Genomic DNA, 14381 nt, shown 5'->3' on the forward strand with positions numbered 1-14381 from the left:
CCATCCTGTCCCCGGAGGAGTCGGACTTCGCCGCCCCGGGGGACTGCGCGGGCTTCGCGGCGCACCACGCAGTCTCCTACATCAACGTGGGCGTCTTCCACGCGTTCGACGAGGCGGGTGTGGAGGTGTGCTGCGGGGGGCACCCGTCGGTGGAGCTGCCGGGGTACGCGCCCTCGGATCCCGACCTCAACGCCTCCTACCCCTACTGCTGCCGGCCGCCCTGCGAGGCGGGGCGCCCGTGGGAGCCAAGCCGGGCCTGCTGAGTCCCCGGGCCCACCCCAGACGGACCGCGCTCGAGCCCGCGCGCGCCTCCCCGCCCGGCCACCGCAGCGAGGGACGACCTGGGCTGGAGTGGCTTTGCACCTTCAGGGGCGGACTGGCCTCGCGTCGCCGAGGGCTCCTCGCCGCGAGACTGGTCCTTCACTATTATCATTTCTGTGTCTGGGAGGTTTCTCTTCTTTTCTGTGTCTGTTCGTATCCGGATTCCATTTTAAAGTTTACAATAAATGTTTTGGGGTTGCCTTGCCCCCATCGCACTTCTCTTTGGCAAGTCCGGTCCAGGGTGAGAGAGTTCAGGGAGCGAGGGTGATTTCGCGGGAGGAACCCTCGCTGAGAGGACAGAAAGACAGGGCAGCTGGTACTTTAGGGTTGGCAGAAGTGGAAAAGCACCCAACAGCAACACTTTGTACACGGATGTGCCTGCTTTTGTTGATACTTTCTTACTGTAAAGCTCTCCATAAACAGTGAAAATGTTTGGTAAATTTATTGCAATTTAAAATTGGTTAGTTCCTTTGTTAATTGCTATGTTATTGGAGACATTCATCAAATTGGAGTTAAGGGGTGTCCACACACAAATCAGTTTGGGGCAAATGGTTGAAGTTGGTCAAATGTTGAATTTGAACAGTTGTATTCTGCTAGGTGGTTGACTCCATCCAACCTCTTCCTAAAGCTAACTTTCAGACATTTCTTTTTTTGGAAACTGGCAGTGGGATTTCTACTGCGAAGCTGAGCTTATTTTTGGTTAATATATATGAACAATCCAATCCTATTTTGGAAAATCACAGTCATAGTTTTTCTGGCAAAGATTATTTTCCTGTTAATTAATTCATTAATCTGGTAATTTTGCATATTATAGCATTTCATTTAAAAATACACCCCTTAAATAGCCTTAATTGATGTGAAGGTCATACTTTTATATCCTTAGGATATACATATGTGTGCATACTTACACACACGATATGAAATGCATTCTAGGTGACAGCAAAATGTGTTTCCATCCAGTCTGGTGGGCTGGCTGGGAGCCAGGCTGGCTCAGAGTCTTGGGGAAAAGGTAATTCAACTGTATGTGCTGGAACTGTGGCGCCAGACAGGAATGCCGATAATTCTTAAGGTGCTTGGAGCGGAGCCCCACCCTGGCCTGAAGAGTGTGTGTCTCCTGCGAAGGGAGGTGTGGACCCACCCAGTGCTCTGCCACGGGGTGAGCACCACACAAAACACTTTAGGTGAGAAGAGCTAAATAAATCGTGTGTAATATCTTTATAGTGTATAGGGTTCACTTCTAATTGTGGGAATGTAGCCAGATTTAAGGGATGAAGGCGGAGTTTCCAGGTCCAGGCTCTGGGATGAGACTTCTCCTCAGCTCACAGGTATCTTGCACAAAACCAGAGTTCCCTATACCCAGACAACCAAGGCCCCCATCCCAGCTGGGACCTGGGTGGGCTGCCCAGCTGCAGCGGAGGCTACTGGAGAGAGGAGGTCCCACATCCATGCAGAGGAGTGGAGGAGACCTGTCACCCGTCAGCACTTTATCCATGGAGGTGACAAGCCCATCACGCTGATGCTCGGGCAATTCCTGTGTAACATGGGGGTCTGATCAGAGGCAACAGGCCAGTGTTTCCTCCTTGTTATGTTGATGCCACCTGAGGAAAAAGGATGATTCACAGCCAATTTAGTAGGTTCTCATCCACAGTTCTATTCAGATATTGGCCCATATTCAGCCTCTGGATTCAGTCAGGTTGAGTGCAGGGCCCAGCTAGTCCCACTGCTGGTCCTCACAGCCTGGTCCCTCTCATGCCCCTGCATCACCAGCCCACTGACCATCAACCTTATGCAGAAAATACGATACTTGGCAGCAAAAGTGGGTTTTGAGATACTTTTTCCCATCTACCTAAGTCAGATCAAGAAGGAATTGCCAGGTGTTTCCTGCCTCCTGAGCAGGAATGCTCCCCACTCCTGGAGCAGAGGTCTCGTAGACAGCTGCCAGGCTGACCCCCCAGAGCTTACACAGCAGAGGTGGCTAGGCCAGTGTATCCTGGGTGGGCGGGCACACGGTGGGAAGGCCTGGGCAGGGACCACCCCAACAGAGCAAACAGCATGGACACAAGATGTCAGACCTCCCAGTATCCTTCTTATTTTCTGAAGTGTTCCATCTTAAACTAATTTGTACACCTTAATATGTTATCTGCCTTATGAATCTTCCAAATTTGCAATCAAAACCAGCGACCTCTCTAAAGTTTCAGACATTTCTTGGGATAGAACAGAAGGCAGAGGGGGGTGAGGTGGGTGAGGCCAGCGCAGGAGCCAGCCGGAACATCGCACCATCTGTGTGGTCATCTGGCCAGGGCAGCAGGGAGCATCTGGGGGTGCGCCGGCAGCTGCTTTTCCCCACAGAAGGCGAACTTCTATGTGACCAATAGACTAGATGAGATTTTTCAAGGTGCGAGTGTTTCTAACTCCACAAATATTGTTAACTCCACTTTATAGAGGCTGATATAATGATGTGGGATACCAGGGTTTTATTTTTTAGAGTTTATTAGAGGAAATAAAATCAAGTCTCCCTAAACTTACATTGTTCCAAAGATGTCAGGGACATGAGTGGGGAATTATGAAGCTACTGAGCTTCCTTTGAATTAGGACTGACTTCCTGGGGACCACTCCCACGCCTTGACGGGCACCTGCCTCGCGGCACTCACTTCTCATGCACGTCCATTCTACTTCCTGTAAGTTTTAGGTTTTTAAAATCGATTCCTTATGCTCCTTAGAAAATAATGCCAGTCCTTGGAACTTTCTTAAAATGGGTCTTTCTCTGCTTCTCAGAATAATAATGAACTCCTGGCTGGTCTAGTGGTGGCCAGACGGAGTTCATGATTATGACCAAGTACCAGAATGAAACAAAACACATTTTAGTTGTTCCATGGCTTAGTGCTGAGTTGTAAGTTATTATTTTTAACATGAAGGTTGTTTGTCTTTAAGGGAACACTTTAAGGTAACACGTGAGGTAGTCACCAAACAAGGCACAAACGTTTACCTAGATTGATCAGCAGGCCTTCCCAGGGTCTCAGGTATCTTTCTTTTGTCCGAAGGGGTGCTCTGCCCTTGGCCACACAAATCTGAACCACACAATTGAATTTTTGACTGAAATTCAATTAAACAATCATTTGATTTTAAAAACCAGTCAGATATGGGGCGCCTGGGTGGCTCAGTTGGTTAAGCGACTGCCTTCAGCTCAGGTCATGATCCCGGAGTCCCGGGATCGAGTCCCGCATCGGGCTCCCTGCTCGGCGGGGGGTCTGCTTCTCCCTCTGCCCTCTTCCCTCTCGTGCTCTCTGTCTCTCATTCTCTCTCTCAAATAAATAAAATCTTTAAAAAAAAAAAAAAAAAAAAAAAAAAACCAGTCAGATAGTCTTTGTGATGAAGATCATGCAGCTGGTGCTTAAAGATTTTAGTCCTGGCACAGCACAGGCAGAGACCTTGACCACGCACACACACACATACACGCATGAACACACACACAAGTGCACACAAACACAAATGCATGTGTATGCCCGTGTATGAATGTGTGCACACGGACACACATACACGTGTGCACACACCCATGCACAGACATGCATGCAGACACACACCGCCTCATGAGAAGCGTCTGAGGGCCAGACCAGCAGCCCTGCCCGTGGCATCCAGGGCTCCAGGTAGAGCCTGTCTGGGTTGGAGAGGCCGGGCTGCAGACTGGCACAACCAACCCCTTGCAGTGTTGTAGGGTTTGCACATGGGGAGCATGCCCTGGAGGGTAGCTGGTGGGTGCTGAGCTGCGTGGGGGCCTGCACACTCTGTTGCATCAGGGGGAGAGAGTGGGGGTGGGCCCTCACCTGGCTGCCAGCACAGCACAGCAAGCCACACGTGAGCTGCCCTGGCATCGGTGCCAGTGGGTGCGGAAGGCTGAGCTCCCAGGTGCTTAGGTGGGTCTGTGTTGCATAGACACCTGCCACGGCTTGTCGGTGCTGACCTCTTTGATGTCACCTTCAGCTCAACTCCCCCTCTGAGCGAGGGCTGCCTGCATGCCACGCTGTCCTGGGGTGCTCTCAAGGTTATTATTGCCCCAAAGCACGGCTTTCTCATCAAGAAAGAAAATGAATAAATGACAGAAACCTTAGGAAAAGTGAATTCTGGCATATAGTTATGGATAGACTTTATATACCTAGGTACCTATTTCTTCCATGAGGCAGAGCAGCAGTCTAATGCCAAATGGTTGACTTTCCAGGTGATCCAATATGTGCTTGATTTGCCACTCTTTAACACAATGACTGACAGGAACAGAACACCAACAAAATGGGGAAAAAATGAACTTAGGAAAAGAGTATTCATGAATCATTGTGTCCCCAATCTGAATTCTCTAAGGACTTCCTGGGGTGGCAGGAGAAAACCTGGTGGTTCCCAGAGCTGTGTTTATAACAGTTGTCTTAAAATCTCCATGTTTAGAGGGGACTCTATTTATACATGGGAGTTTCATCTAGAGGAGCCCGGATCTCTGTTTTGCCTTTTTTTTTTTTTTTTAAAGATTTTGTTTATTTGAGAGAGAGAAAGAGAGAGAACACAAGCAGGGGGAGGGGCAGAGGCCAAGGGAGAAGCAGGCTCCCCGCAGAGCAGGGAGCCCGATGCGGGGCTCGATCCCAGGACCCTGGGATCACGGCCTGAGCCGGAGGCAGACGCTTACCGGCTGAGCCACCCGGGCGCCCCTGTTTTGCCTTTTTATCTGCCATTTATCAACAGAATGTCAATAAAATGTCTTGTCACTTTGGGATCAATAAAATCTGTGTTAAAGCACAACACATTCCTTTAAGCACACAAACAGCCCTTTACTCCTTGTCTCTGCATGGGTCTTGTCGTGACCCTCAAGACTGTGGCCGAGCATGGCCAGATCTCCCCGGGGTTTGCAGAACAGGTAGGTGGGTGGACAGAGACCACTCTGGCCCCGCATTGCCTCAGCCCTGGTTCTGCTGGGGGCACCTGGAGGGGTGCCTTTCTCCCCAACACCCAGGCCCCAGATTTGGCCTTGAGTACCTGCTGTGGTCCTTACCCTTTTCCTAAATCACCAGCCTGATCCCTTTCTCCTCAACTCCCGGTGCATCATTTCCCTAGAACACGGGTCAGATCATGCTATCCTAGTCAGAACCTGCTCTTCAAGAACTGCCCTTTTCCTGAAGGAAGCAAAATCTGGTGGACCTGGCCCAGCCTGACCCTTCAGCCTTCTCTGTGAGCTACCAGGGGCTGGGGACAACCTGCCCAGAGGCTCCTATCTGGTAGGTCTCTATGAATAAATAGTGTGGCAAACATCGGATCCTGGGTGTGCAGTAGGGAAAGCAGAATGAGCTGATCGGGAGAGGAAGGAGGGTGTGTCTCTTGAGCAAAGTGCGGGGCTGGTACTGTGGGCCTGGACCACCACAGGCCCCTGGAGCGCGAATTCGTTGCCCATGGCTTCCGTCACAAATCACCACAAACTGGGTGCCTTCTCTCACAGTCTGCGGCCTGAGATCAAGGTGTCAGCAGGGTTGGGTCCTCCTGGAAGCTCCGAGGAAGAATCGATTCCAGACCTTTCTCCTGGCTTCTGGTGGCTCCTAGCGATTCCTGGTGTTCCAATCTCTGCCTCGTCTTCATGCGGCCTTCCCGTCTGTCCCCGTGTGCCCTCCACTGTGGCTTACAAGGACATTCTCATTGGATTCTCATTGAATTTAGGTCCCACTGTAATCCAGTGTGATCTGCAAATAAGGCCATGCTCTGGGTGGACCAAACTTTTGGGGGGGCCAATACTGAACTCAGTGCAAAGCTCAGTTGAGGTTTGCAGTTTGCTCATTCTTTCCTGCAGGAAACATTTATGCCTTTCTGTGCGGGGCTAGCTGCTAGGGACCTCAGAGCACCAGCACTCCTTGCCTGGGACATGCTGTGCGAGAATGAAGCTGTTGGAGCCCTCATCAGACCTGAATAGATCATCCAGATGAATATTCTAAAAAAAGCTGAAACATTAAAATTAATTGCCCAAGGGGAAAAACTTTCTGAAAATAAGTTATATGTGCTATATTTGCAAATATTTTGAGATAACAGCCACAATAACTGCATTCTTTTGCAAATCCAGACAGGCATATGTCATTCTCCCCTCTATGCAGGGTTGGGGCAGGAGTGGCCTCAGTGCCCGGGAGGTGGGGGGGCTGCCAGTCCAGCTGGGAGACAAAGGGTTCAGGACCCCAGGCTATTTTGAAAGTGACCTTCCCCCTCTGACAGGGATTCTTCTAGGCCTCTCTACCTCAGGACATTTGCAGGACCTTGGGTCAGCCTCTGTCTTATTCATCTTAGGAGCTTTCTTTCTGCCTACTCTCTCACCTCCAGCCTTGGTTCACGGGTTCTCATTCTGTGAGAATGCTGGTCCCCTGTCCCCTGACCCTGTGTTCCCTTTTCCTGGCTCAGCTGGGACATCACCTTTGCTGGGATCTCCCCTAAAATCACCGGCAGGACAGTGTCTGCTCTGCATTCCTACACTTATCCCATTGGGCATGCCCATGAGAGTCCCTCTTGCCTTTTTGGTGTAACTCGGGTTATTTTCCCCTAAATGCATTGTTTCAGTTCTCCACTGTGGAGCCGCCCCCGGCCATGAGCTCACTGCCCTCCCTCACCTCTCTGCCAACCCCATCCATCCCTGAGGCTGGGGGTGGGGGGTGGGAAGAAGGCCTTGCCAGCTGCCAGAGGCCTCACCCTCGCTTGCCCAGCCAACAAGGGTTTCTGAAGACTGCAGCCCAGACCCCGGGATTCCACGGGGAAGCTGGGGTACACACCACCATCTTTGTCAGTGGTGTGGGCATCACCTGATTAATGGCTAACTTGTCTGGAGCACTCAGCATGGGCTGGGCACTTTAGGTTCTCTGCCCCTTTAACCCTGGGAACAGTGACTTCATAGGTGAGAAAACTGAGACTTGGGGAACTCAGTTCTGCCCGGGATGGAGCCGGTGTGGGAGCTGCCACCTGAACTCAGCCTCTCCCGGTGCCTGGGACCTCGGCCTTGTTCTAACTGCAAGGCAGGCCCAAGGGTCTGTTTCTAAGCAGCATTTGTGGGAGTTTTGTAAACCCAGATACGGGGTGGGTAGCATGACATGTCCTTCCAGACCTCTGGGTGCTTACAGCCAAAGGCCTGCTCTCTACCCCCCTCAGGGTCCCTTAGGGCCCTCAACTCAGCTTTTCCCCCAAATTCGACATCTTCCCTTCTTGGCTGAGTGGCCTCACCCCCACCCCCTCACTCACCCCGGAATCCTGTCCACACGCCCTGCACACACCCATCTCCAAGCTCTTCAACTCAGCACCCTGCTAACTCAGCTTATCCGGTGTTTCATTGAACAGCCATCAGCCGGGCCAGATGCCGAATTCCAGAGGGTGCCCCACCCTCCCTAACCTGCCACTTGCCCTGATTCAAGTGCCTGTGCTCCTTCTGGGGAGAACAAGAGGGTAAGGAGATTTTACCTTCGTTTTTTGTTTTTTTTTTCACACTAAGTCTGGAAATCTGGTTGTATTTTGCACATAGAGCACATCTTAGTTTGGATCAGCTGCATTTCAAATGCTCAATAGCTGCATGTGTAGAATGGCTGCCTACCGGTCTTAGAATAGCCTCTTCTCTTACACGCTTCTTTTATTTTGATAAGGGAAAATGTTAAAGTATTGCATAGAAATGACACACGTATATCCACCATTTGGATTCAGTTTGCATTGCCATCAAAACAAAACCCTCGAATTTTAAAATTTTAATAGTTTAAAATTTTAATAGTTTAAAATGTTATTCCCCATATTTGGTCCATATTTCTCTTTTTGTTTATTTATTTTTTTTAAGATTTTATTTATTTGTCAGAGAGAGAGGGAACACAAACAAGGGGAGCGGCAGAGGGAGAAGCAGGCTCCCCGCTGAGCAGCAAGCCTGACGTGGGACTCGATCCCAGGACCCTGGGATCATGACCTGAGCCGAAGGCAGACGCTCAACAGATTGAGCCACCCGGGCACCCCTTCTCTTTTATTTTTAAATATATAAGGTATTACAGGAGCAGCCAGAGCTTCCCCCTTGACCTTCGGACCACCCCTCATCTCCTGTTGGTCATTCCCAGGAACATTTTAGTGCTTCTACCACAAAAGTGTGTGTCCACGCACCATTTACACAGTACTGTTTTTGCATGTTTTTAAACTTCATATAATGGTATCATACTACAGTTAATCTTCATGCAATATGCTGTTTTGCACTTAGCATTACATTTCTGAAACTGATTCGTGGTGTTCCCTGCACCTCTGGCGTATTTACTCTAACTGACGTGTTGTATTCCGCTGTGTAGATAAACCGCAGCTTCTTTAGCGTTCCTCTACTGAGACACTCCTGGATTACTTCCTTTTGCACTTTCATAATCCACACAGCAACGAAATCCTTTACTTGTCCTCTTGTTTCTGTGGGCCCCAAACCTAGGTGTGATCGTGGGACATGTGCATTTCAGCTCTGCCAGGAGCTGCTGGGTACTCTGCACCGTGCAGTGTGGAGACAGGGTTCCTAGAGTTACAGGGCCCTGAGCAGTAAACGCCCTGGCCCCCTCTCTCAGCACCACCCTCGCTTTGTCTTTTTGGTTGGGAAATGGTATCTTGCTGTTCTCACTTGCATTTCCACCATTGCTAGGGAGGCATCTGCATTTGCTTGTTCAGTGTCTTCTTGGACCTTTCCACGGATGAGACTGTCGCGTGGCACGCAGAGCCTTGTCAGGATGTGGACTAAAACTATGTCGGCTCTGCATGTTAATTTGGGCGGAATGCCACCCTGACAATTGTGAGCCCGTCCATCCTTCTTTAACTGTGTCTATCTCTTCACTTATTTGGGTCTTCCTTTATGTCTGTCAATAAAGTTTAGTATTTTTCTCTGTAAATATCTTGCATGACTTTTGTCAGATTTTCCCTGAGATGCATTTCAAGTTTTGTGGTTATTGTCAATGGTGTTTGAAAACTACATTTTCTACTTGTCTGGTTTAAAGACAATTGTTGACCTGGCATGCAGATCTTGTCCCCAGCAACACTGCGAACATTTCCTCTCAGTTCTAATAACTTGTCTATTTCCAATATCATCTGGGACTATTGATGGCTTTGCTTCTTGCTCTCCAAGCCCTCTGCATGTTTTCTGTCCCAAGTGTTCTAAGATCTTCCACACAAACTTGAGCAGAGGTGGGGATGACAGGGCTGAAGTCACTAAGTATGGGGCTTACCAGGGATCTTGGTAGATACCTTTTAATACATTAAGGGTGTTTTCTTCTATTTGTAGTTTGCTAAGAGGTTTTTTTTTGTTTGTTTTTATTTTTGTATAAAGGGGTACTGAGTTCCATCAGCATCTTTGTCTCATCATCATGGTCATTCTTTTCCAGATTAATCTGGTATTGTGGTCAATTACACTCATATATTTCAATTTCAGATCAAGCTAATAATGCATCTAGTTTCAGTCAGTTGTACTATTTTTTCACTCTCCTACTCCATATTTCCACCCCTATGAACAACCACTCTCTTTGGTAATATGCCTCTGTATTTATAGAAAACAATGACTTACAATGAAATTCTTATTATTTCAATTTTGGGCATGATTACTGATTTCTTACTGTTGAACTTACACCCCCAACTCGATACACAACCCTTTCTCCCCACACCGCCAGTAGAGTTTTGGCTCCCCCCCCCCCCTTTTTTTTTTTGCCAAATTAGTATTCTACTTTATTAAGATCATAGACATTGTCCACAGGTGAAGTATACAATGTTCCATGATGACAGTGTCTTTCTTGTTTTCCTTGAAATTAACAACTGAATGATGTTTTCCATGAACCTGTGGCCAAGTCATCCCCAACTTTTGACAAAAAGAGAAAGTATATGTCTATGTATTCAAACATGGCAAGTAATCCAGGCTTCCTTTTCATATGGGCCTCCCTTCCCAAGTCCTCATCCCCTCCTGACATGGGCTCTGTGGGTCTCTGCAAGTCAATATTGGGGATCTCCCCTTGCTCCTTTCAGGTCCCTGCATGTAGCTGCACACTCTTGTCCCAAGATCTTCATGGGCAGGAAGTGGGGCTGAATTCTTGTTAAGTGACACTGGCCAGTCACAGATGTTTATAGCAGCTTTATTCATAATTGCCAAAACTTGGAAGCAACCAAGAGCTCTTTCAATAGGTTAGTGGATAAGTAAACTGTGGTACTTCCAGACAGTGGAATATTTCTCTAAAAATAAATGAGCTAGGGGCATCTGGGTGGCTCAGTCAGTTAAGCACCCGACTCTTGATTTCAGCTCAGGTCATGATCTCAGGGTTGTGAGATGGAGCCCTGCACTGGGCTTGGGCTCTGCGCTGGATGTGGAGTCTGCTTAAGATTCTCTCTCTCTGCTGCCTCTTCCCCGTCTCTCTCAAAAATGAATGAATGAATGAATGAATGAATGAATAAGACAAACCAAGACCATGCCAGGCAAACAGACGGGCAGTCATCTTATCCTCCTGGCACATGGATCATCTTTGTTAAAAAAAAAAAAAAAAAAAGAAAGAGAGGAGCTAAACCATGAGATGATACAGAGAAACTAAATGTATATTGCTAAGTGAAAGAAGCCAGTCTGTTTGAAAAAGCTACATATAGGGCGCCTGGGTGGCTCAGTGGGTTAAATATCTCCCTTTGGCTCGGGTCATGATCTCAGGGTCCTGGAATCGAGCCCCGCATCGGGCTCCCAGTACGGAGCCTGCTTCTCCCTCTCTCTCTGCCCCTTCCCTCTGCTCGTGCTCTCTCTCTCAAATAGGTAAATAAAATCTTAAAAAAAAAGGCTACATATATACTGTATGATTCCAACTGTATGACATTCTGGAAAAGAAAAAACTATGGAGACAGTAAAAAGATCAGTGGTTTTCAAGGGTTTGCAGGAGGGAGGGATGAATCTGTGGAGCACAGGGGATTTTTTAGGGCAGTAAAATTATTCTATATAATATTATAATGGTGGATACATGTCATTACACATTTCTCAGAACTAATAAAATATTCAAGACAAAGAGTGACCCCTAATGTAAACTATAGACTTCAGCTAATAATAATGTACCAACACTGGCTCACCAAGTGTAACAAGTGTACCTCACTTAGGCAAGACATTAATAAAAGAAGCTCTGTGTGGGGGGACTGTAATATGAGAACTCCCTGTACTTCCCAATGAATTTTTCTGTGTATCTAAAACTATTCTAAAAGATGCCTTTTTTTTTTTATAAAAGACTATGGTGAAAATAAAATATAATACTAAAAAGTACTAAATTAATCTAAAGAAGGCAAGAAAGAAATAAATGACAACAGTGACAAAAAGTGAAACAAATAGAGAAGTCACAGCTCTAAATCCAACACTACAAATAATTACATTAAATGTAAATGGACTAAATATTCCAATTAAAAGGCAGAGACTGTTAGACTGGGTAAAAGAAGAGGACCTAAGTTTTGAGTTAAAGAGCCTTTAATACACTTTAAATACAGACAGAGTAGGTTGTAATCAAAAGGGTGAAGTTATATGCAAACACTAATCAAAAGAAAGTTGAAGTGGCAGTATTAATATCAGATAAAATAGACTTTAAGACAGAGTAGTACCAGAGATAAAGTAGATTTCACAATGATATAAAGTAAATATATCAGGAAGACAGAACAAATATCAATGTACATGTACGTGTCTAATAACAGGTTTTAAAAATATTTTTAAAAATTTTATTATTGAAGTATAGTTGACATACAATGTTATATTAGCTTCAGATGTACAACATAGTGATTTGACACTTCTACACATTATGCAATGCTCACCACAATAAGTGTAGTCACCATCTGTCACCAATGTTATTATAATATTATTGGACTATATTCCCTATGCTGTATTTTTCATCCCCTTGACTCATTTATAACTGGGAGTTTGTACTCTTAATCTCCTTTGCCTATTTGCCCTGTCCCTACACATCCCACCCTGGCAACCAGTTTGTTGTCTGTATTTATGAGTCTGTTTCTGTTTTTGTTATTTTGTTTTTTAGATTCCACATGTAAGTGAAGTCATATGGTACTTGTCTTTCTCTGCTAGCATATTTCACTTAGTACCCTCTAGGTCATAAATAACAGAATTTCATTTTTTTTTTATGGCTGAGTAATATTCTAATGTGTATATATACCATATCTTCTTTATCCATTCATCTATCAATGGACATTTAGGTTGCTTCCGTATCTTGGCTACTGCAATTAATGCTGCAATAAACATAGGGGTGCATATAACTTTTTGGATTAGTTTCTTGTTTTCTTTGGGTAAATTCCTAGGAGTGGAATTCCTGGATTGTATGGTATTTCTGTTTTTAATTTTTTGAGGAAATTCTATATTTTCCACAGTGGTTGCAACAATTATCAATTCCAACAATAGTGCATGAGAGTTCTCTTTTCTCCACACCCTCACCAACACTTGCTATTTCTTGTCTTTTTTAACCATTCTGACTGGTGTGAGGTGACATCTCATTGTGGTTTTCATTTGCATTTACCTGTGATTAGCAATGTTGAGCATCTTTTCATGTGACTGTTGGCCATCTGTGTTTCTGCTTTGCAAAAATGTCCACTCATTTTAAAATCTTTTTTTTTTTTTTTTTTTTTTGTGGGGGGGGACTTGTGTGACAGTGGGTTAGGCATCCGACTCTTGGTTTCGGTTCTGGTTGTGATCTCAGGGTCGTGAGATTGAGCCCTGTGTCAGGATCTGCACTCTGTCCCCCTCCCCCCGCCCCATGCACTCTCTCTCTCTCTCTCAAATAAACAAATCTTTAAAAAAATAATAAAATAAAATCTTTTTGTTTTTGGTATTGAGTAGTAAGAGTCCTTTATATATTTTGGATATTAATCCCTTAACAGATATATCATTTGCAAATATTTTCTCCCATTCAGTAGCTTGCCCTTTTGTTTGTTGATGGTTTCCTTCACTGTGCAAAAGGTTTTTAGTTTGGTGCAGTCCCCATAGTTTAGTTTTGCTTTTGTTTCTTTTGCCTGAGAAGACATATCCAGAGAAATCCTGCTACAGCCAATAAAGAAAGTATTGCCTATGTTCTCCTCTGGTCTCACATTTAGGTTTTTAATCCATTTTGGATTTATTTTTGTGTACGGTGTAAGGAAGTGGTCGTGTTTCATTCTTGTGTATGTTGCTGTCTGGTTTTCCCAACACCATCTATTGAAGAGACAATAGATGTCTTTTCACCATTGTATATTCTTGCCTCCTTTGTGATAGATTAATTGACCATATAAACTTTTTATTTCTGGCCTCTCTATCCTATTCCATTGGTCTATGTCTATTTCTGTGCCAGTACCATACTCTTTTATTATAGCTCCATAATATATCTGGAAATCTGGGATTGTGATACCTCCAGCTTTGTTCTTTCTTAAAATTGCTTTGGCTATTTGAGGTCTTTTGTGGTCCTATACAAATTTGAGGAATATTTGCTCTAGTTCTGGGAAAAATACAATTGGCATTTTGTTATGAGTTGCACTAAATCCGTACAATTGGAGGGTGGGTAATATGGACATTTTTAACAATATTACTTTGATCCATGAGCATGGTATATCTTTCCATTTGTTTGTGTTGTCTTTATCAATGTCTTACAGTTCTTAGAGTACAGGTTTTTCACCTCCCTGGTTAAATTTACTTGTAGGTATTTTATTCTCTTTTGGTGCAATTGGAAATGGAATTGTTTTCTTAATTTTCCTTTTTGCTATTTCATTATTAGTGTATAGAAATGCAAAACACATGAAGAAAAAACTAACAGATTTAAGAAACACATAAATCCACAATTACAGCTGGAAATTTTAGCTATCCTCTTGGCAATTGAAAGAATAAGTAGAAAACAAATCGGTAAGGATGTAGAAGGTCTGGCTGACAACAAGTACTCTGACCTAATAGTTATAGGACATCACGTCAAACAATTGCTGAATCTACTATTTTTTTTTTTTTTTTCCTATTGCACATGGACTGTTCATCAAGACAAGCCAACTGCTAGGCCATAAAAGTGAAGCAGGAAATATTTCAAACTGAATGATAATAGAAA

General features: G+C 45.3%; 2 protein-coding genes across 7 annotated transcripts in view; one reads left to right on the forward strand and one right to left on the reverse strand.

The window, feature by feature from the left end:
- GAK (cyclin G associated kinase) overlaps positions 1 to 14381 on the forward strand; it is a 364833-nt gene that overhangs the window by 266754 nt on the left and 83698 nt on the right. The gene's annotated exons all lie outside the window — the stretch shown is intronic.
- PIGG (phosphatidylinositol glycan anchor biosynthesis class G) overlaps positions 1841 to 14381 on the reverse strand; it is a 57550-nt gene continuing 45009 nt past the window's right edge. Inside the window, exon 13 of the mRNA XM_021677743.2 lies at positions 1841 to 1919. Coding sequence (XP_021533418.2) covers positions 1874 to 1919 — 46 coding nt within the window. The 3' untranslated portion in view covers positions 1841 to 1873. The remainder of the gene's footprint in view (positions 1920 to 14381) is intronic.

The sequence above is a fragment of the Neomonachus schauinslandi genome, chromosome 2 (assembly GCF_002201575.2).
Source record: "Neomonachus schauinslandi chromosome 2, ASM220157v2, whole genome shotgun sequence".
Lineage (NCBI taxonomy): Eukaryota > Metazoa > Chordata > Mammalia > Carnivora > Phocidae > Neomonachus > Neomonachus schauinslandi.